This window comes from Prunus dulcis, chromosome 3 (assembly GCF_902201215.1).
Source record: "Prunus dulcis chromosome 3, ALMONDv2, whole genome shotgun sequence".
NCBI lineage: Eukaryota > Viridiplantae > Streptophyta > Magnoliopsida > Rosales > Rosaceae > Prunus > Prunus dulcis.
In genome coordinates, this window is record NC_047652.1 from 10,900,968 (window position 1) to 10,922,917 (window position 21,950).

A 21,950-nucleotide genomic window follows, 5' to 3' on the forward strand; every position below is an offset into this window, starting at 1 on the left:
TTTAAAGCTTACTAAACTCAAAGCATTCCATATAAATCATAACCAAAACTCGATAAATTTTACTCAAAAGCACTGAAATCAAGGTTGTATAAAATACTGAAATCAAATTTGTATAAAAGCACTGTACTCGAGCCTTGCATAACTGAACAAACTGTATAAATGTATTAATGCCTGGTGTGGGGGTCTTTTTCTTCCGGCAGCTGCAAATGGGCTGGGCTGCCGTAAAAGGGAAATTACTGGAATTGCCCCCTGTGCCTGAGTTCGAAAATTAAGCCCCAAAAGCCCTTCGAAAGGGCAGTAAAGCCTTAGGAAGTGTTCTGGTTACCTTCACCAACGAAAATGAGGGTTGCTTACAGGTGATTTATGCTTGCTCACAGATAGAGTTTTAGCTTAGCATGAGGAGATTGTGGCATGGGAGCAAGGTCAGCATGAGTTGAGCACCAAAAAGGAAAATAAGGTTTCCTAGGGAGAAATGGGAGTGTTTAAGGTGAGGGAGACAATGTTTGCAGGATGATCTTGGCTAAAAGGGGGCTAAGGGAAAGGCATTACCTCTTCCGGCAGCTTGACAGATTCTGAAAATACTCTGTTAACAGAGGAGAACGAAGAAGAAGAGTGAATAGGGCTACTGGACTTTGCTAGTAAGAGAGGAAGCTTGCTCTCTCAGCCTGGGTTGGTCTTTGCTAGGTGGAGGGGACCTCCTTTTATAGCTGCGGGAAACCATCCTTTCCCAAGAAACCCTAATGGTTTCTTCCCAATCTTGGCAAGTCTGTCCATCCCTTTTCTTCTCTTCTCTTGACTTTCCTATCTGGGTGAGGTTTCCCCTCATCCATTTGCATAAAATCAGGAGTTTTTGGAGCTCAAGACCCCCTTTCCCGCGGCTGTTTCAGTAGGAAGCTCCACTCTTGGCTACCCTCTTCCTTCTCTTTCCTGGAGCAGTACTAATAAAGGAAAACAACTGGGTGTATATGCTGGTTTGAAAGGATACTCCCCCTTCCTGACAACTTATATGCTAATATCCATTGGTCTCTTTGGTGTTTTGTTTTGGAACTTGGTCCATTCCCATGTGCTGATATTTTCCAGCGGCTCTGTTTTGTGATTCTACAGACCTCTCCTTCATGGCTTCTATTTTTCTAGCAAAGGGCTGGGGCTTTTGTGGATTATTGTGAAATTTTGTATGGGCTAAGGTACTCTACTAAATAAGTGGGCTATTTAAACATTGGGCTTTTGGTTGGGCTATCCTTTGACTAGGCTAATTTTGGTTGAGTTATTTTTTCCCTTTTTTGCTCACCCATATATTTGGGCCTAAGAAATGGGCTTGGGTCCCGAGGCTCCCAAGCAACCCGGAACCTCCATTTCTCGTCCCATCAATGGGCCTCATGACAACCTGTTACCATCCATACCACAACCCACTCAAGCAAGCCCCGGGCATTTTGAGTGGCTTGGGCCCACCTAGGCTTGTGATGTGCTTGGGTGTGGAACGACGATTTCGTGCTTGGCATGGCATGTCGCTTGGCGTGCTTTATGTTTCTTTTTTTATCATCTTTGATATTTAATTTTGGCATGGGCTTGTAGAGCTAGCATGGTGAATTAGCATAGCGCATGATTTTCAATTTGCATGTGGCAAGCTTTCGGGTACCTCTTTTTTTTTTACGCCTTTTCTTAATAAAAATGGCACATCGGGCTGGTAATTTATTCGGGCCCAATCATGAATTTTTTGGGTCTCAACATTAGCCCCCTTAATTATAAGGGCCATGGACAGGTGTGGTAATGGGCCGAATAATTAAAACCCAACCCAAAAAAAATCAGGTTTGTATTTTGGAGATCTTTTCTTCTTCCCGCGTGCAAAATGACGGCGCGTCATGATTGGTCCCTCAGTTGCTCGCGGTTTTCCAATGCCAACCGTTCTTTCCTTCCTCTTTTATTATTTCTTTCTCTCTTTTTTTTGTTTTCATTGCCTCTTCTTTCTCTTTCTCCGTACCAGACCTAAAGCTCCTTTCTAACTTTTCTCTCTTCATTCCCTTTCCTTCTTCCCCGAACTCAGACCAAGTGAGAGAGAAAGAGAGAGATCGGGCAGAACTTACCTGCTTTCGGCCGTTTGGGGAGAAGACCCAAGCGCGACTCAGCCCCATCGTTCCGCCTCCGTTCAAAGAGAACCCGTTCGCCGCCGCTGGGAGGGTTCTTCTTCGTGTGGGTTTCTCCTCCAAAACCCCGATCCTTCTTCTCTTCTCGGTACGTTCATGGTCATCCCTTGGGAAATCCCACCGGGTACACTTTTGTTTTCTTAAATTTGAAGAATTTGTTGGGTTCCTTATACCCATGGGTGTTGCTTTCTGTTTTGGCAGCCAAGGACCAAACCCCCCTTTCACCCACTTCATTATTATTGCAACGGGAGTGCTTACGGAGTGGTCATTTGCAAAAAGAGGCTTGTGCTAGTTTCTGAGTTCCTTCTTTTCTTGTTTTGTCTCCCTTTTCGGCTGCTGGAAAGGGAGTATCGACTGGCGGTATGAGTTTCCTCTTCTTCCTTTTCTTCTTGTCCCTATTTTGTCTTGACTCCTCCTGTGCTTCAAAGAAAGATTGCCCTTTACCTAATGTGCCCCTGTTTTCCATTCTTTATTTTGTGCAGGTATTGACTCATCTGGTGTAACCGAAGGTAGGTGCTGGAGATTCTGACTTTCTGCTGCCGGAAGCTCGGGTGCCTTGACTCTCTATTCGGGACTCTAATATACCCCTTTGGTAAACAAATCTGTTGACTCGGGCATTTTAGGATAGATGTAGACTGATGCTTGGCCTAGGTTTACTCTTGCTTGCAAAGAGGAATGACGACAGAATGCATGCTTTTATGTTGCCCGCGGATTATAGGAGACTTGCTTGAGACTTTTACTTTTGAGCTTTTAAATTGCATGTTTGCTTGGATTAGTTCAGCTAAACGGGCTTGATATATATGTCTTGCATATGCTAATTTTATCCTGCGTCCTTTCTGTCTTCTCGTGTGCAGGTATTTACCGTCTTGCCAACGGTTGCCATGTCATCCGTCGATCCGTCACCCGTTATTAGGGATCACCTTTATTCCGTGGAGGACAGATTACAGAGAGGGAGGCCTCCTCCTTTGCTTAAGGGTGCAGATGAAGGCATAATTATTGACGGAGAGCCAGCGCCAGAAGCGATTCCCGTAATTGATCCCGCGACCATATCCAGGTGCTGCATAGAAAAGGGTCAGTTTCCGGCAGTCCCTTTGTTCTTTCAATATCCATGCAGTATTAGCAAAGGTTGGTCAGAGTGGGTTGACCAAGAGTTGAGAAATCCGTCCACTTGTGACATTCTTCGTCAAGCAGGGGTACTGGATGCCATCTTTATTTCTAAAGCTTGCGATATCCATATTGAAGCCAAGATGCTCCGGCATGTGGTCAGGCGATGGAGCGTCGAGACACACACCTTTATTTGCTCATGGGGAGAGTTCACTCCCACACTTGAAGACGTAGCCAATATATTTCATCTCCCCTTTTGCGGCAGCGTAGATCCATTCCATATTGCGCTAACCCCTGAAGAAGAACTACAGCTTGGGGTCTTGCGGAAAGGTGCACCGACTTCTCCTAGCACTTCTCTGAGATTCAGCAACTGGATTCAGTTTTTCGGGGATGGGAACCGAGACACGCCATGTCATCTTACTGCCTTCATATCATTATGGCTCGGGAGGTTCCTCTTTTGTGATTTCTCCCAAGACTGCTTACATGAGAGAGTGTTTCCGTTGGCCTTGGCGATAGCGCGGGGCAGCATGCTCCCCCTAGCCCCCATGTTTCTAGGGCACCTATACCGCTTGCTGGACCAGATCCAATTTCTTGAGAAAGGGGCGGCAGGAACCATGGCTGTAGAGACCTTTGTGAATTCCAGCTTTCTGCAAATCTTCTTATGGGAGCGCTTCAAAGGGATAGAGGTATCCCCACTTCCTTACCCGAAGGCTAAGTTGCTTGTTGGTTCCAGCGAAGGTTCCTATGTGCCGGATAGTCTTCCGTTGGTCTGCAGATGGTCCCGTCGAATGCAGAGGAAGGGCCAAAATTTTCTAGAGTTGCTAGATGATGTTGAGAAATTCAACTTTCGCCCCTTCTGTGTTTCATCAGAGGGCTTTAGTAATGTGCCTCTCTACGCTGATTCTGATGCTTTGGTGGAGGCCCTGGTAGCGCCAGTGCAAGGTCGTCGAGTACGCAGAGAGGCGCTGTTAAGTGCTGCATGCCTCCCTTTGCCCACACTTGGTGACGACCACTTAGAGGTTTCCGTACATTATTCCCCTTATCGGGTTAGACGGCAGCTTGGATTTGACCAGGGCGTACCTTCCAGCCCTAATCATGGAGATTCTTCACTACTGCATAGAATCTTTTGGACTGAGGACAGGGTGCCGGGAGATGGCAGACCTATCGCCCTTGCTTTGGCTGACCGGCGGCGCGTTGGTGGTCTCTCAAAGGCCTACCAGAATTATTGGAATCGCTGCTTTGCCTCGTTTAGCCGATTTCATGCTGCTCATTGTGACAGGTTGATTCCTACCGTCATTTGTCATGCTCGCCTGGTGTCGGAAGAGAAGGCTATCTCCCTGAGTGAGAAGCGGAATCTGCCCTTCATTTCAAAAAGCGGAGCAATTGTTGGCGACTTTTCAAGGCTGAAACAGAAAATGGAGAAGCCAGCCCCTCATAGTGCCGAAAGAAGTACCACTCGTGTGAAGCGAAAACGAGAGGAAAGCAGCAGTGTTGAAGGAAAAAAGCGAGCTGTTACTGAACCTAAAAGGTTCATTCCCAAAGTAGCAGCAAGTGGTCCCCCTAGCTCAAAAAGGGATGCCCTTCCGGAGTCTTCACCGCGGCAACAACTTGCCGGTTCCGGCGGCAGCAAACGCACAGTGCCAGAAACTTTCTCTCCTAGCAGTAAGTCCCGTCATTCCTTTGTTCCTTCTTGCTTTACATACGTATATGTATATATATTTTTTTTACCATCATTCATTTTCTTCTCTTTATTTACAGAGGCTTCCCAAAACAAAGGCAAAGGTAGAGAAGCTCCTGTGATCTCGAAGCGCCGAAGCATGCGTATTCTCCAATCGAGGTTCGCCAATACCCGCAAGAACAAGGGTGAAGACTCGGGACCCAAGGTAGTGGTAACCGTTGATGATAGCGGAAATGACGAGGATAATATTGTGGAGCTCGAAACTGCTACCTGCGAGCAAAAGAGCGGCAGCTGCGAGCAAGAGGGCAGCAGGCAAGACGAGGACCTTGGTGCAAATCCGCACCACAACCGTGGCGAAGGTACATACACAGGCCCTGCCACCTGTTCGGAAGAGTCAGCCGATTCAGACATTCCTTCAGGACTTGCTAACGATTATATGCAGCATGCTGACGTAGAATTGGTACTGACTCATTACTTTGCTTGTTTTATTTGGTGTAGATACGTTGTATGCTTGCCATTACATCTCACAATTCTTGCCTTGCTACTTTCATGCAGGTTGTGCCCGTTGTTGAAAATACTGCAGATCGTCCGTCAGAGACTATCCTCGATTTTCCAGCTGCTCTTATCGACAACACACAGGCTGCCGACGAGGTATTGTTGTTGGTTCATTCTCCTAGTCTTGCTCTTCCTTTCTCGTGTCTTTAGCTATTCTGTTTATTTCCTTTCACACATCTCTTTTTTTTTTTTTAGATTGGGAGTGTCCTACCAGACGCAGGGGCCACGCCTCCTACCCAATTCCTTAGGACCCCTAGCACTGCTGCCATTACCCTTCTACACCTTCCAGTAGCGCGGTCGTCTGCTCATCCTTCTCTAAGAACACCCGACACAGCTACCGGCACCTCTTCATGGCTTCCGGCGGCATTGCCCCTCACTCCTTCCGGCCTGGGTAGACCTGATACGGCAGCCGGCACTTCTTTACAGCTTCCAGCAGCATCACCTTGCACTCCTTCTTGCTTGGGTGTACCTGACACGGCAGCCGGCACCTCTTCACAGCTTCCGGCCGCATTGCCCCTCACTCCTTCCGGCCTGGGTAGACCTGATACGGCAGCCGGCACCTCTTCACAGCTTCCGGCAGCGTTGCCTCTCGAGACGACCATTGATGACAGCCATAAAGGTGGCAATGCTTCCATCAATGTGGGGCATTTATTTGAAAAGGACATGTCTTGGCAAGACTGGGAGGATTCATTTACAGCCTTCAAAGCTTTCTTCGATGGCGGGGTCACCATCCTTAGGTCCATTGACGAGCTCCGTCCGCTCTGCCACCGATTTAACGGTTACGTGGCATTCCAAGGTGCCCTTGTGTACCCAGAGACAGTTGAGGCCTTGAAGAAGTTCATGGATAAATATGGGGATTTGATGGAAGCTACTAGTGTCACCTCCTCCTTCTCAAGGTGTACTGCCTTCCGAGCCCTTGGCTTAGTGCTTCACGGGATAGACACCATGCAGCTACTTGATATTACTGATCACAGACTACTCTGTTGGCGGGATGCGATATGTGAGGCCATGGTTCTAGGCTTTCATGTGGATTTCCTCCTTGACCTTGTGAAGAGCCTAGCACGGGCTGTCTTTGGAGCGCGGGCCATTCATAGCATGAAATCATCGCGTGGTTCTGATGAGGTAACAGCTGCCGCTACTGCCCTGAACATTAAACAGCAGGAACTGGAGAACCAGCGTAAGGAAATGCACGCCCTTCTTCTAGCCAAGGGTATTTCTGCTGACAACGCTGAGTGCGTGACAGAGGCAGCAGCTAGATCGTCTTCTAGAGCCTCTTCTGTTCTTTTCAGGCGTTCTCCATAGCTTTTAAGGTAATATATATGTATATATACATATATATATATATATTTTAATGTGCTTATTCACCCTTCTTCTTCCGGCACCACTCAGTCTTGACATGCTTTCTCCCATCTTGCAGGTTGTCCTTTCTTGGCTTGGTGCTTCATCATCTCAGCACATACTTTCTCGAGACCATGGGACATACCCCTTTTCAGCACGTGTAGTTTTATATCATTTTGTCATAACCGTGTATTTTCTTTCGAATGTTCCAGCAACTATGACCTTGTGGTGTAACATTGAACCGCTAAAGCTTGTATTATTTTCTGGATGCTTTGTATCGTAACCTGCATGCTTTATATATATTGCTTGATTAGACATAAATTGCCTCTTCGAGTTTGCTTGAGATTTTCTGACAGGTTGGGTATCTTTTGAAAACAAGGTATATGCTGCCAAAATTTTGATAGGAGCCGATTTTCTAAAGTTTCCTTTGCATGGCTTATCTAGCCTCTAAGCTTGAATAGCAACTTCTTGCCTTTCACAAAAAGAGTCGGGCTAGCATGTGCATGATTTTATACAACTCCCAAGTGTTATGCGTATCACGTCGTTCCAGCACCTCAAGATTGCATGTGTTTTTTTTTTTTTGTAAGTTTATGCGTTTTTTTTGATTTGGTTTTTTTTTTTTTTTTTTCTTTTTTTTATTTTAGTAAAAGGTGTTTGAAAACATGTAAGTAATAATAGAACTCCAAGATAAGACCCCTTTTTTTTCAAAATATTCCTTCATTCTCATTGCAAAGCCCCTGCTACCATGATGGTGCATCATACAAAAGTGTCTCTTCCAAAAATGAAAGTAAGACAGAAGGAATTCATCTTTTTTTAAAAAAAAAAAAAAAAATACGATAGTAAAAGGTGCTGGGAATGAAGTTAACTTAGCAGTAGTAAAGCTTGAGCCACTTTCCGTTGATGGGATCTATTAGCGTGCCTTCTTTGACAGAGACCAAGCGATAATAGCCGCTGCTGTAAACTTCCTTGACTGCAAACGGGCCTTCCCATTGTGGGGCTTCCCATTGTGGGGCAAACTTGGAAGGTCCCGATACCTGTCTTCTTACATGCTCCACAACTTTTAGCACGAGGTCTCCCTCTTTGAAGGCGCGAGGCTTGACTGTCCTGTTATAGGCTCGGGTTACAGTTCCGTGGTAGAGTGATGTCCTCTTTTCTGCTTCAGCTCTTTTTTCATCCAAGGCTTCAAGGTCCAGCAGGCGCCAATCTGAGCATGCCACTGCATCCCACTCGAGATCATTAACGGCCGATACTCTAGCGGTGGGAATGGTAATTTCAACAGGTGATATAGCATCGGATCCGTAGACAAGTGAATAGGGCGAAAAGCCTGTAGCGCTTCTGGGAGAGGTGCGGTAAGCCCATAAGGCATCCGGCAGGTGGACACTCCAACCTCCTTCGTACTCATGCACCATTTTGCTCAGGATTCTCAACAAAGTTTTATTTGTGGCTTCCGCTTGACCATTTCCTTGTGGGTAATAGGGCGTGGAGCGTCGATGCTTGACACCATATCCACTAAGCGTAGAACTTACTTGCTTGTTGACAAACGGGGTGCCATTGTCGGTGACAATTTTATATGGGATCCCAAATCTGCATACAATATTTTCACGGATAAAATTTGCAACGGCAGCCCCCGTGGCCTTTCGAAGAGGGACTGCCTCAACCCATTTTGTGAAATACTCAGTGGTTGTGAGGATCCATATATAGCCGTCGGACGGTGGGTGAATAGTGCCGATCAAGTCAAGCCCCCAAGTGTGAAAGGGCCAAGGAGTACGCATGTCCTGCAGCAGCGTGGGAGGCTTGTGACTCAAATTGGCATGAACTTGGCATGTGTGGCATTTCTTCACAAAATTGTACGCGTCGTTCTTCATCGTAGGCCAATAATACCCAATACTCAATAACTGCCGGTAAAGCCTCTTCATTCCTTGATGCTCACCACATTCTCCGGTATGAATTTCTTGCATGACTTGCTGTGCCTCTGATTCTCCCAAGCATTTTAATGGCTCACCATTGAACCCTTTACGGTAGAGGGTTGACCCATCTATGAAATATCTTCTCATTGTCTTCTTGAGCTTGCGAGCATGCTTAGGATTGGTTGGCAAGACTCCATCGATGAAGAACGCCAAGTACGGAGCCCTCCAATCCTCTGTAAACGAGATGGTGAACGATTCTTCGGTGGAGGGCATCGTTGCACACTTGGGGCAATTAGCTTGTGCTTCAGCTGCTTGTTTCCTCATTTCTGGCCAGTAATAACCCTTGCGTTGCAAACGTCGATACAAACTGATTATTGGTTCCAAATTGCAAGTGGCCTCATGTACTTCTTGGAGTCTCACTCGTGCCTCTGTTGTCCCTATGCAGCGGGTCAAAATACCTCCCGGAAGGCGCCTGTACAGCTCCCCAAAGATGATCACATAATCCTTTAATTCCTTGATGTCACTTCCCTTACTTATCTTTTCTTTTACAGACTTCCTCCAGTCATTCTCTTCTAACTGCTCCACCTCAGCCATTACTTCTATCACTGGCATATCCCTCTTGATTACAGCAATGTTGGGTTGTTCTTCAACAAATGAGAGCCTTGACCCCAAAGTAGCCAATGCGTCAGCGTATCTATTGGTGACCCCCGGAATATGCTCCAATACTACTTGTTTGAAGGACTGAACAAGTCTTTCAGCAGCTGTACGATATGGAGCCAATGTTGATTCCTTTACGGCAAAATCCCCTTGCAATTGACTCAGCACTAGATTCGAGTCTCCGATAACCTTAATTTTCTCTACACCCATCTCTCTTGCTGTGGACATTCCCATGATAAAAGCTTCATACTCCGCTGTATTATTTGTGCAGGGAAAATTTAGCTTGAATGAGAGGGCTGTAGCTTGCCCTTCAGGATTAATGAGCACTACACCTGCTCCTCCGCCCTTCATTGTGGAGGACCCATCGAAATAAAGGGTCCATGGTTCTATTTCTGTGGCGACAGCAACCATTTCCGGCAGTTCCCCTGGAATTTCCTGAGAGATAGCTGATCCTTCAACTTCAGGAAATAAGGCCAGCATGTCAATCACGGCTTGTCCTTTAATTGCCTTAGGAGTGATGCATGTGATATCGAATTCGGACAATTGTAGCAACCAACGCGCAAGCCGTCCTGATAACACCGGCCTCGTGAGCAAATATCTTACAAGGTCGGGTTTCACTATGAGCTGTAACTGGTGAGCAAGGAAGTAGTGTCGCAAGCGCTGTGCGGCATAGACAAGGGCAAGGCACAAGAGTTCCGTCTTCGGGTATTTTGCTTCAGCTCCTCTTAGTTGCCTGCTCACATAATAAATAGGACTTTCCTCTCCACTGTGATCATCTTGAGCAAGCAAGGCCCCTACGGCTGTGTTTGTTGCGGCCAAATAAAGCTTGAGTGGGATTCCCGGAATAGGAGCTCTCATGGTGGGCAGCCTAGTGATTATTTGCTGCACCTGCTCATAGGCCTCTTGACACTTCCTGCTCCACTCATATGGCTTACCCTTTTTAAGTAAGGGAGTAAAAACACTCATAGTGGCGGCAAGGCCCGGAATGAAGCGTCTAATATATGATAATCTTCCCATGAAGCTTTTTAATTCTTTTGAGTTTCTAGGTGGCACAAGAGAATTTATGGCTCTAGTTTTCTCGGGATCCACATCTATGCCACGCTGATGTACTTGGAATCCCAAGAATTTACCGGATGACACTCCGAATGCGCATTTCTTTGGATTCATCTTCAACCCGTACATCCGGCATCTTTCCAGCACCCGCCTCAAAACTTCCTGATGGCCTTCTCGGGTTTTGGATTTTACTACAAGATCATCCACATAATCTTCGACTTCTTTCCCCATCATGTCGTGAAACACCGCCGTCATGGCTCTTTGATAGGTAGCGCCAGCATTTTTTAGACCAAACGGCATGACCGTGTAATAAAAATTCCCATATGGTGTTCGAAAGGCTGTTTTCTCCGCATCCTTGGGTGACATTTTGATCTGATTGTAGCCACTAAACCCATCCATGAATGACAGCATGCCCTGACCCGAGGTTGAATCGATCAAGATATCCATGTTGGGGAGCGGAAATTCATCCTTTGGACAAGCTCGGTTGAGGTCTCGGTAGTCCGTGCATATTCTAATTACTCCGGTCTTCTTCTTCACAGGAACAATATTTGCCAGCCACGTTGGATGCTTGATTGGCTTGATGAATCCAGCAGCTAACAGTTTCTCAATTTCCGCCTTAATTTGCTTTTCAATCTCAGGATGAAAGTTTCTCCTTGGCTGTACAACAGGTTTCGTACCAAGCTCAATATTCAAAGTATGACTTACCAAGCTTGGGTTTAAGCCAGGCATTTCCTCGTAGCTCCAGGCAAACACATCCCGGAATTCCTTCAACAAAGATACCAGCGCTTCCTTCTCCTCGTTTGTCAAATGGATGCTGATGGAGATGGGCCTTGGGGCAAAGGGGTCATTACTTAAATCAATTGTCTCCAGCTGCTCGGCTACCGCTGTTAACCCATCCTGCATGTGTTTAGGTGCCATCACTGGTTCCTGGAAAGTACAATGCTGGGGTGCCTGATCTTCTTGATTATCCTGGCTGTTTGCTTGCATTGCTTCTCCTCCGTACTCGGGGCTTTCCCGTAGAATACGGTTAAGCCCCCAATCCCGTCATAAGCGATACATGGTGCGCCCATCCGGCAGCGTCACTTTTGTGCATTGGGGATGATGGTGGACCTGATTATTATCCTTCGGATGCTTTTCCTTTTCTCGATCAATGACTGGCGATAAGCTCTTCATTGCTTAAATCACGAATCTCAGTCCACGAAGGAAGGTAGGTCCCGAAATTCTTTGATGGGTTGCTTCCAGCACCTGTGCATTCAGTATAAAACTCTGCCTCGGAGTAGTGAGCTTCATCTTTATTGAATGGTGCTTGATTTTCGGGTATGCGTACTGGTCTCAGCCCAATTCTCCCCTTCACACATTGGTGATAAGTAGAGACCACAAGCTTATGCTTGTTGAGCCAAGGCCTTCCAAGCAAAGCATGGTAAGCCACATCCACGTCCACAACATAAAATTTAGTAAGTGCTCGAATCGGTCCCACCTTCAGATTTACTTGCATATACCCGACTGTGACTTCACTTTTATTCCCGAAACCCGCTGATGCTTGTTTGAGATTGCACGATCTTAGATAGCGGAATGCCAGCTGCTGTAAGCACAGATAGGGGTAAAATATTGACAGAGGAACCTGTGTCTACCAAGGCTCTCCTTATAAACACATCGTTGATCTGCCCCTCCAAATAAAGCGGCCTCCTGTGGTCCGGGTAAGGAACTTCCATATCCTCGTCTGTGAAGATGATAGCATTGTCATTTCCCAAAAATGAACTTTGTGGTTGAACAGTGAAGCAATGAGGGTCAGATGCCGCAGAGATGCTCATGAGAGCTACAGCAGCTGCTTCTCTTGCTTGAGGCCCAAAGCCAAGTTGGTCAAAGAGTGACTTGAACTTTGGGTTCCTTTGGAGGGCCTGTGAAGCTGTGGGCCCCTGTTTCAGACTTAGGTAACGTCCCAACACGCTTGCTTCAGCCTCCGTAACATTATGAAATGTTACGGCAGCTATTTCCTGCTGTCCCAATGAAGCCCCCGAGTAGCAATCTTCCGGCATGTCTTGAACAAACATCTGATTACTTGAGTCGTCATCCCATCCATCAGCGAGCGGCCATGGCGTGTTATAACTTGAAGGCTTCGAATATTTGCACCAGTATGCCTTCTCCATGTTTCCGCAAGGTTCCCACATAGCTTCTGGCGGCTTTGGGTCATTCCTCCATGGGTGGCACAACTCGTCATCATCGAGTAAATCCTCGGAATTTGTGATGACAGCAGCCACCTCTTTGCCCCTTCGTTTCGGCAAGGGGTCCTCATCAATTGTTTGTTTCCTAGAAGGGAGCTCAAGGACTCCTTCATGTATTTTAGCATGTAAAATCCTTCTTAGACTCTGACAGGCAGTAGTTGGATGGCCCACAAATTGATGATAACGGCAGTACCTAGGATCATTCCTCTCCTCCCTAGTAGGAACTTTGTAGGGTTTAAGAGGTTTGATTGCGCCGTCAGCGATCATTGTATCAAGGATGGCATGGAACTCTTCATCCTTACATGGTAGCGGCGGATATGTCTCCCTATCCTTCCGTTTGCGTGAGTTGTAGTCGTTGGATGGCTTATCATCTATGGCTAAGTGTTTGGTGTGCCTCCTTCCTATCACTCCTCCAAGTCTTCGCTGGCTTGACAGACATGCTGGTCCTCCTTACTGCTTCCAGCAGCCGAGAAAACTGACTAATGCCAATATTCTCCAAATAGACTCTGTAATCTGCCACAATATTGCTGATGCAAATTTCGACAAGTGCCTCCTCATCCTTTTCATCATAGCAATCCAGCGCCAGGTCCCGGAACCTACGCACAAAGTCCACGGGATCCTCACCATGTTTTTGGCGAGTATTATTGAGTTGAGTGGTGGTAACCCTTTCTTCATTCTGAAAATACTTCTTGCAGAACTTGCTTGCCAAATCCTCCCAAGAGCGAATGGAGCCTGGTGCCAACGTCGTATACCACGTGTAAGCACGATCGGTAAGACTCTTCGAAAATTCTCTAAGTCGGAGATTATAATCTCCAGCATGTGGCCCTAAAGCATCGATGAAGCGGCTGACATGCTCCTTCGGGCTCCCCTTCCTTCCATCGAAGAGAACAAAGTTTGGTGCCTCATAGCCCTTAGGATAGGGCTGCTGAAGTAAGCTTGATGGGTATGGTGGCTGAGGAAGATACTTCCAATCCTCCTGACTCCGACTCAGCTCCTTTTCCAGCATGGCAATGACATCTTCTTGGGTGACAAAGGATGGTCCCTTTTGTTCAGACCCCTTTCCGGCAGCAGCAGATTCCTCTTGCGGGTGTCTCTCGTTTTCTTCGCTTGGCTTAGCAGCACTTTTCAGCCCCTTAATAGTTTCCGCCATTTCTCTCTGAGTCTCTCCCAAAGCATGGATGGCTGTAACAAGGTCTGCGAGGGTGAAAGCTCCCTCACTTGCACGTTCCTCTCCTCTGGATGAGGCATTGTGCCTTGATTTTGAATCACCATGGCTAGGCCCATCTTGGGAAGTCATGTTGTTGCTTCTGGTCCTCCTCTTTGGAGGCATTGATGAAGATAGTGGCTTAATCCCCAGCAGAGTCGCCAATTTATGTGGGGGTCTTTTTTCTCCCGGCAGCTGTAAATGGGCTGGGCTGCCAGAAGAGGGAAATCACTGAAATTGCCCCCTGTGCTGGAGTTTGAAAATTAAGCCCCAAAAGCACTTCGAAAGGGCAGCAAAACCTTAGGAAGTGTTCTGGTTACCTTCACCAATGAAAATGACAGCTGCTTACAGGTGTTTTGTGCTTGCTTTCAGATGAGATTTTGGCTTAGCATGAAGAGCTTGTGGCATGGGAGCAGGGTCAGCATGAGTTGAGCACCAAAGAGGAAAATAAGGCTTCTTAAGGAGAAATGTGAGTGTTTAAAATGAGGGAAACCAGATTTGCAGGGTGATCTTGGCTGAAAGGAGGTAAAAGATGAACATGCTTCTTCCGGCAGCTTGACAGATTCTGAAAATAATCTGTCAAGCAGAGAGAACGAAGAAGAAGAGTGAATAAGGTTACTGGACTTTGCTAGTAAGAGAGGAAGCTTGCTCTCTCAGCCTGGGTTGGTTTTTGCTAGGTGGAGGGGACCTCCTTTTATAGCTGCGGGAAACCATCCTTTCCCAAGAAACCCTAATGGTTTCTTCCCAATCTTGGCAAGTCTGTCCATCCTTTTTTCCTTCCTCTCTTGACTTTCCTATCTGGGTGAGATTTCCCCTTATCTATTTGCACAAAATCAGGAGTTTTGGAGCTCAAGACCCCCTTTCCCGCGGCTGCTTCAGTAGGAAGCTCCACTCTTGGCTACCCTCTTCCTTCTCTTTCCTGGAGCAGCACTAATAAAGGAAAACAACTGGGTGTATATGCTGGTTTGAAAGGGTACTCCCCTTCCTGACAACTTATATGCTAATATCCCTTGGTCTCTCTGGTGTTTTGTTTTGGAACTTGATCCATTCCCATGTGCTGATATTTTCCAGCGGCTCTGTTTAGTGATCCTACAGACCTCTTCTACGTGGCTTCTATTTTTTTCTAGCAAAGGGCTGGGACTTTTGTGGCTTATTGTGAAATTTTGTATGGGCTAAGGTACTTCATTAAATAAGTGGGCTATTTAAACATTGGGCTTTTGGTTGGGCTATCCTTTGACTAGGCTAATTTTGGTTGAGTTATTTTTTCCTTTTTTTTGCTCACCCATATATTTGGGCCTAAGAAATGGGCTTGGGTCCCGAGGCTCCCAAGCAACCCGGAACCTCCATTTCTCGTCCCATCAATGGGCCTCATGACAACCTGTTACCATCCATACCACAACCCACTCAAGCAAGCCCCGGGCATTTTGAGTGGCTTGGGCCCACCTAGGCTTGTGACGTGCTTGGGTGTGGAACGACGATTTCGTGCTTGGCATGGCATGTCGCTTGGCGTGCTTTATGTTTCTAATTTTGGCATGGGCTTGTAGAGCTAGCATGGTAAATTAGCATGGCGCATGAATTTCAATTTGCATGTGGCAAGCTTTCGGGTACCTCTTTTTTTTTACGCCTTTTCTTAATAAAAATGGCACATCGGGCTGGTAATTTATTCGGGCCCAATCATGAATTTTTTGGGTCTCAACACCTGGAAACTCAGAAAAGCTGATATAAAATAACTGAAAACCATAATTATATAAAAGAAACTCAAAATTCTTTGAAAATACCACCAGTTTGTACCCCTGTCATTTCCGTCAATTCCCTGGCAGGTCTCGGGCGTCACACAGGCTACCCGAGCCGCAAACTGGCGAAATCGGGGGACTATGATCAGCCTGTCCCGCCGGCAGATTCCTCGATGACACCAAGTCAGCTCGAGTCGCTCTGGCAGGATGCAGGGGACCGTAGTCGGCCTGATCCGCAATCCTGGCAGGTCTCGGGGACACAGAGTCAGCCGAGCCGCAATCCTGGCAAGTCTCGGGACACCAAGTCTGCCGAGCCGCAAATCCTGGCACTCACGGTCCGAGCGTCCCCGAAACTCGTGAGGCAAAGTCAAGTGCACTGACTGAACTATAATCAGGCTGGATGTCCGTAGACATCGGTCCGACTCTGGGTAATCACCATAAAGAAAATGGGTACGAGGTGGGTTTAAAATAGATTCCTTTAGAAAATCCAGTTAAAACTGAAACCTCAGATTGTGCTGCTGTCTCATTTAATTTCAAGCTCAAACTCTGTTTCTATAACTTATAAATAAGCAGCACATATTTATAAAACTGTTACTGTACTGATCATATTCAGAACTGTAGTAAAACTTGCTCAAGATCAAATAAGAAATTTATTCAATAAACTCATTTCTAAAAACTTATTTATATAAAATCAATATAAACTCATTTATAAAATCTGATTTAGGAAAGAAGGTCCACTCACAGATGGTCCGAGCTACTTCGACCCCTCGAAAGTCTCTTTTACAATTCTGTCGGGCTCCTGGTGCCTGATTACCCCGAAAGATTAAATTAGTAAACTGCTGAGTAAAACGAATTTCAACTAAACACCCTGCCCTTGGCTCCTAAAAATACGTGCTTTTCAATTCAAATTACTCCTATGCCCACATTAGCCTTTTCGGATAGTTGGACCAGTTTTGGGAGGTCCGATACTCAGCTAAGCGATAACTATCAGATCGGCCGACCTGGGACCCGTGGGGTCCACGGTCTCCGATAGCCAATCTGGACTTCCCTGAAGGTTTCTCATAGAACGGGAACCATGTTCTGCGAATTTGGTCCGAATCGGACAGTCGGATTGACCAAAATCGCGTTATCGCTTAAAACCCTAACCCTAGCCCCAGGGTTCGCGATTCCGGAGTATCCGGGACTCCGATTCGCAATCCGTCGAATCCTGCACGATCCTGAAGTCACGTAGACCGACATATCCAAAATTCAGCGCGATCCAACGATTACACGACACTGCACCCACGGATCGCGTGATATGGAAAATCCGTTCGGGGCTCAAACGGACTTCGAATCGAGATCCGCGAAATCCCACGTGCTCGTGACGACACGAGGACCTCAAAACTGGCCAGAGCCATGCCACCACCCTGGCCCACGCGCTGCTACACGCGCGGGCAGATCGGGTGTCCAAAGCGATTCGGGTGTGCCGAAAAATCATGGAACCGAGACTCCAAACTCCTACCCTAGGTAAAACACCCCATTTGGAGTCACTTTTGTTCTTGGACAACCCCCAAAAAGTGACCGGAAATGGTAGTTTTGAGCGGCCGAAGTTCGGCCGAATTTTCAAGTTCAAAATCGAACCCCTTAGAGCTAAAATCGGACGAAGCCCATAAACCCATCAGCTAGAGCACGAAAAATAGTTCAAAAATCATACCTTACTCAATCGATTTGGTGGAGAAACGAAGGAAAATTTCGAGCTGGAAGTTCGGGTTGCATTCGGACGAACCGTCGTCGGAAACCATGGTTTTCCGGCCTGATTACGGCATCCCCGAGGCTGGTATTGGTCGGAAAAGAACGGCGGTTGAGTCACGGTTCCAACGATACCCACGGCGGAGATAGGTTCCAAGTGTGGTGGCCGTGGCGACGTCGAAAGCGAGCGAAGGTCGGCTGCTGGGCAAAAATCGCGAGGAGAGAGAGAGCTGACGGGGGAGAGAGAGAGAGGGGTATATAAATCTGACTTTTTGGCCAAATTATCATTTTGCCCTTCGCGGTTTTTAGACCATAACTTCTTCGTTACGGTTCCGATTCGGGTCTACTTCGTGTCTACGAACTCCTTTCGCCGCGCTCTACGCAATGGCGTAAGCGGAATTCCCAAATTCTTTCTCGATCAAAAATTCACATTTTCCCCTTTAAATAATGCGAGGGCAAAATTGTCTTTTCGCTAAAAGATATTTTCCTTACTTTTTAGATATTTTCTTTCTTTTTAGATATTTTGTTTTGGGTTCTTACACATAAGGTACTTCTTGATCACAAACAACCGAGCATATCCAGCCTCAAAACGACTAGCACCAAGGCAGACACGCCTTCTCCCCTGCTGAAGGAACACACTCTCCCGAGATGCCAGACACCTGCCAAAGCTCCCAACTGTTTAAACTAAGCTTTAGGACATGTGTCACCACCACAGCGACTTGCACAAACTCCCACATCGAAACTTTGTGCAAAATACCCAATTTCACTTCCCTATAAATAGGGAACAGTACCCAAGTAAAAAGGGTAACTACTTTCTCACCTTTTACTGTTACTCTGTCAAAGTTACCACTTATAGCTAACTTAAGCATCAGAGAGCCTTCGGCACGCACCACACCGGTGTTCGAAGCTTGACGACTGTTTCTCCCACTTTGTCTTCTGCAGGGTTCTTTCCTTTCAAACTGTCCTCACCTTCTTCCCTACTGAAGACTCACCACATATCTCTAAGTTGACCCTCTCTGAAAAAGAACATCAACAATTCTCACTTAATTAGTTTTAAAAACCAAAAATGTTGCCAAATACCAAGATAGATTCGACCCCAAACACCAAAACAAATTAAAATTGAAATGAAAAATAAAGAATTCTTATCAAAATATGGAGCAAACAGTGGTCATGGGGTAGTGGCGTTGATCCTTGCCAACAGAGGAAGAGGATTAAAACAATAAAAAAAAAAAAAAAATTAGAAAGGAAAAAAATTCTGAATTATAATCAAAACAAAGCACCTGCCTCAGACGTTGTGTTCAGACCTTTCATCGAACACTTGGGAGGCACCATTTTCAGCCAGATCCACACGATCAGTTGAACACCTGATATCTGCCGCGCCAATCGCGATTATCTAGCTCAGAATAACGAGCTTGGGGTGGAGGTTGCAACTAAAGAAAATTGAAGTAAATGACTACTATGTTGCTACTCTTACTCCTGCCTAGTATGCGTAACAAATGGGAATCAATGTAGATAATCTCCTGGAGTTATTTCAGTCAATGATAAATCAAGATCACATAAGCATTCAAGAACCAATAACAATTTGATAAACCCATGTCAAAACACGGAGATATGCACCACCCTAGCTGTGGTTTTCAAATAGAACAGCCTACAAAGCTTTAGCCCATGGCCTTAACTTTCTGTCCACTGAACCATATCCTCCTCACGATGCAAAGATTCGGATTCTAGACTATCTCTCCAACTCATTTGTTGTTAGAGAAAAATACCTGCAACATATTACCAAATAAATGTCCAGCCAACGTGTCTATTGTACCTTCAAAAGAAACACATAAAATTAAAAAGAAAAGAAAAACTCCAACAATAACAAATAGAAGCCACAATTAGTCAAAGTAGTGCACCAAATTTAACCTTATGTCTCTAACTCTACTAAATACAAAATTTCATCAAAATAAATTAAATTTATCAGATAAAAAGGACTAATAAATATATTTTAGGAATATGCATTAAGATATAACATATGCTCATCAACAGCCATAAAATACCATTAATTAATCTCCTCCTCCTTGACTTGGTGTAGTCTTCATTTGCTTCAAGGGGCAGCTCATCTTCAAGCCTTTTTCCATTCCTCTACACCAAATTTTTCCAAGATATTAAGACAAATTGTACCTAATGTCAATTTTCATGTACAACACTTGTGCCCCTGTTATATGAAATTTATGAATTACCTCAACATCCATATATCTTCACACCCATCTCTAATACTTTCACTCCCAAACTTACCTACTAGGTATCCCTCTAGCAAATAGCTCACACTCAATTCTAATATCACCTAGCACATCATCACCAATAACATCATAGATTATGTATTAGGCATTGATAACACTACCGACCAACTATGATGCATTGGGTCGTCAACAAAAAATACTTATTTGACTTGAGAAGCCATAACAAATTGGTCATTCCAATGTCCAATTTTACTCAGATCTACAAGGGTTAATCCAAGTTCGTCGACTACAAGGCCTGAAGTGTTATCTATCCAATCACACTTAAAGACTAGGATTCTAACTTTCGACAGTCAAGGTCCCAAATTTCTTAAATGACACCATAAAAGCCCATACTGGAGACAATAGGGTTTTTATCCTTGGCACTAGCAACTTGCATAGTATGTGCAAGTAAATAAACTCCACTATTTTGGACAGTTCGCACATCATCTTGTGCCTTGGTGTTAAATTTAACACCATTAATAAGACAGCTCCTATATGACGGCACTGCCATGCTTGGACCAGCTGCTAGCCACCTCAAATTTTCTGATATGCCATTACTGTCTTCCCTATTAAGTTCACTTTGACCGGCAAATTAATCATATCTTAATTCAATCTAACATAGGAAGAAGAAAATTCAAAGTCCAATATGTTATTCAATAACATATACCTTAAAGCGTAGCCATTGAATGAAAATGTTATTGTGCTTATCTTGCAGCAACTTTATTCTCTTTTTAAATTTTGGATAAGTGGTCTTGATGTGGATCATATGTTCCCTACATGACACGAAAAATTCAAGCATTATGGCCCCTGTATAAAGGATAAACATAAGGAATAATTTAAAATGTCTACTTACAGAATAAAGCTCATACTCGATATAAGGTAGGACTTCCTCCGTATCCTCCAAGACATATAGATGTGCCTGGTTCAACATGTCCCGATCAACAAAGCTCACTGTGCAACTTGATAATGGCTTTGAAAGTCCCATCTTTTGTTTTATTGGCACTCCAACTGTACTAACATTAGATAAATGCTCGGTGCAAAACTCTACAACTTCTTCGGCTACATATTACTCAGCAATGTAACCTTTGGGATGAGTACGGTTCTAAACATACCCCTTTAGCACTCTTATATATCTTTCGAACGGATACATCCATAAAAAATAAACTGGCCTACATAGACGAACTTCTCTGAGAAGATGTACTACTACATGAACCATGATATCAAAGAATGAAGGGGGAAAGTATTTCTCAAGCAAACACAAAGTAACTTCTACATCTTCTTCCAACTTATCTAGCTTGGAAACACCTACCATCTTTGCACATATAACATTGAAGAAGAAGCATAATCGAGTGATTGCATACCTTGCAGGCTTCTCCAAAACATAACGAATTGCCACAAGGAGCAATTGTTGCATCAAGGTATGACAATCATGTGATTTAAGGCCAAGAAGTCTTGAATTTTGTAAAGATACAACATTTTTTATATTTGAAGAATAGCCTTCAGGGATCTTCATACCATAGAAAGAATTGCAAACTGCTTGACAAATTCCAAGGCACTGGAGGCAAGCAAGTACGTCTTTCTCCATACTCTAGTTGCAAATCAGTTTTGACCCCCATGTTCAATAAATCTAACTGAGTAGCAATCTCATCTTTAATTTTTCCAGGGATCTCCAACAATGTACCAATTATACTATAGCAAACATTCTTCTCAATGTGCATAACATCTAGGGCATGCCTCACAGGAAGGTATTTCCAATACTCGAGATCAAAGAATTTTGACTTCTTCTTCCAACAAACTTTGTCACCATCATTTTCACCAACACTTCCCCCTTTTTTCAAGCCCTATTTGTAATTAATACCTTCAACCATTTGCAGCACTTCTTCTCCGGTTAATGGCTCGGTAGGTGTGTCATATTCAGGTTTTCCATTAAAAGCTGCACGCTGCCTCCGATATGGATGATATGTCAATAACTATTTTCTATGCCCAACATAACAAATTTTGTGGCCATTTTTCAACCTGTGACTAGGTGTATCATCGCCGCATATTGGACAAGCTTTATATCCTTTAAAGACACAACCAGATAAGTTTTTATGAGCAGGAAAATCATTAATTGCCCACAGTAATACACCTCTGAGGTTAAAGTATTCTCCTATGTGCATCATTCACTCTTCTAATCCATCCCACAAAGATTTTAAATCATCAATCAAAGGCTATAAGTAGACGTCTATATCATTTCTGGGTTGTTTAGGACTAGAAATAAATAAGCTCACAATCATGAACTTTCATTTCATGCATAGCCATGGTAGGAGATTATATGTAACTAAGATAACTAGCCAACAACTGTATCTGCTACTTAAAGAACTGTG

At 45.0% G+C, this 21,950-nt stretch overlaps 1 protein-coding gene across 1 annotated transcript; it reads right to left on the minus strand.

Annotated features, from left to right (window-relative positions):
• Nucleotides 1-7,682: 7,682 nt before the first annotated feature.
• Nucleotides 7,683-11,420, minus strand: LOC117621735. The gene has a single exon (XM_034352290.1). It carries the CDS (start codon nucleotides 11,418-11,420, stop codon nucleotides 7,683-7,685), a length of 3,738 nt encoding a protein of 1,245 aa, XP_034208181.1.
• Nucleotides 11,421-21,950: the final 10,530 nt, after the last annotated feature.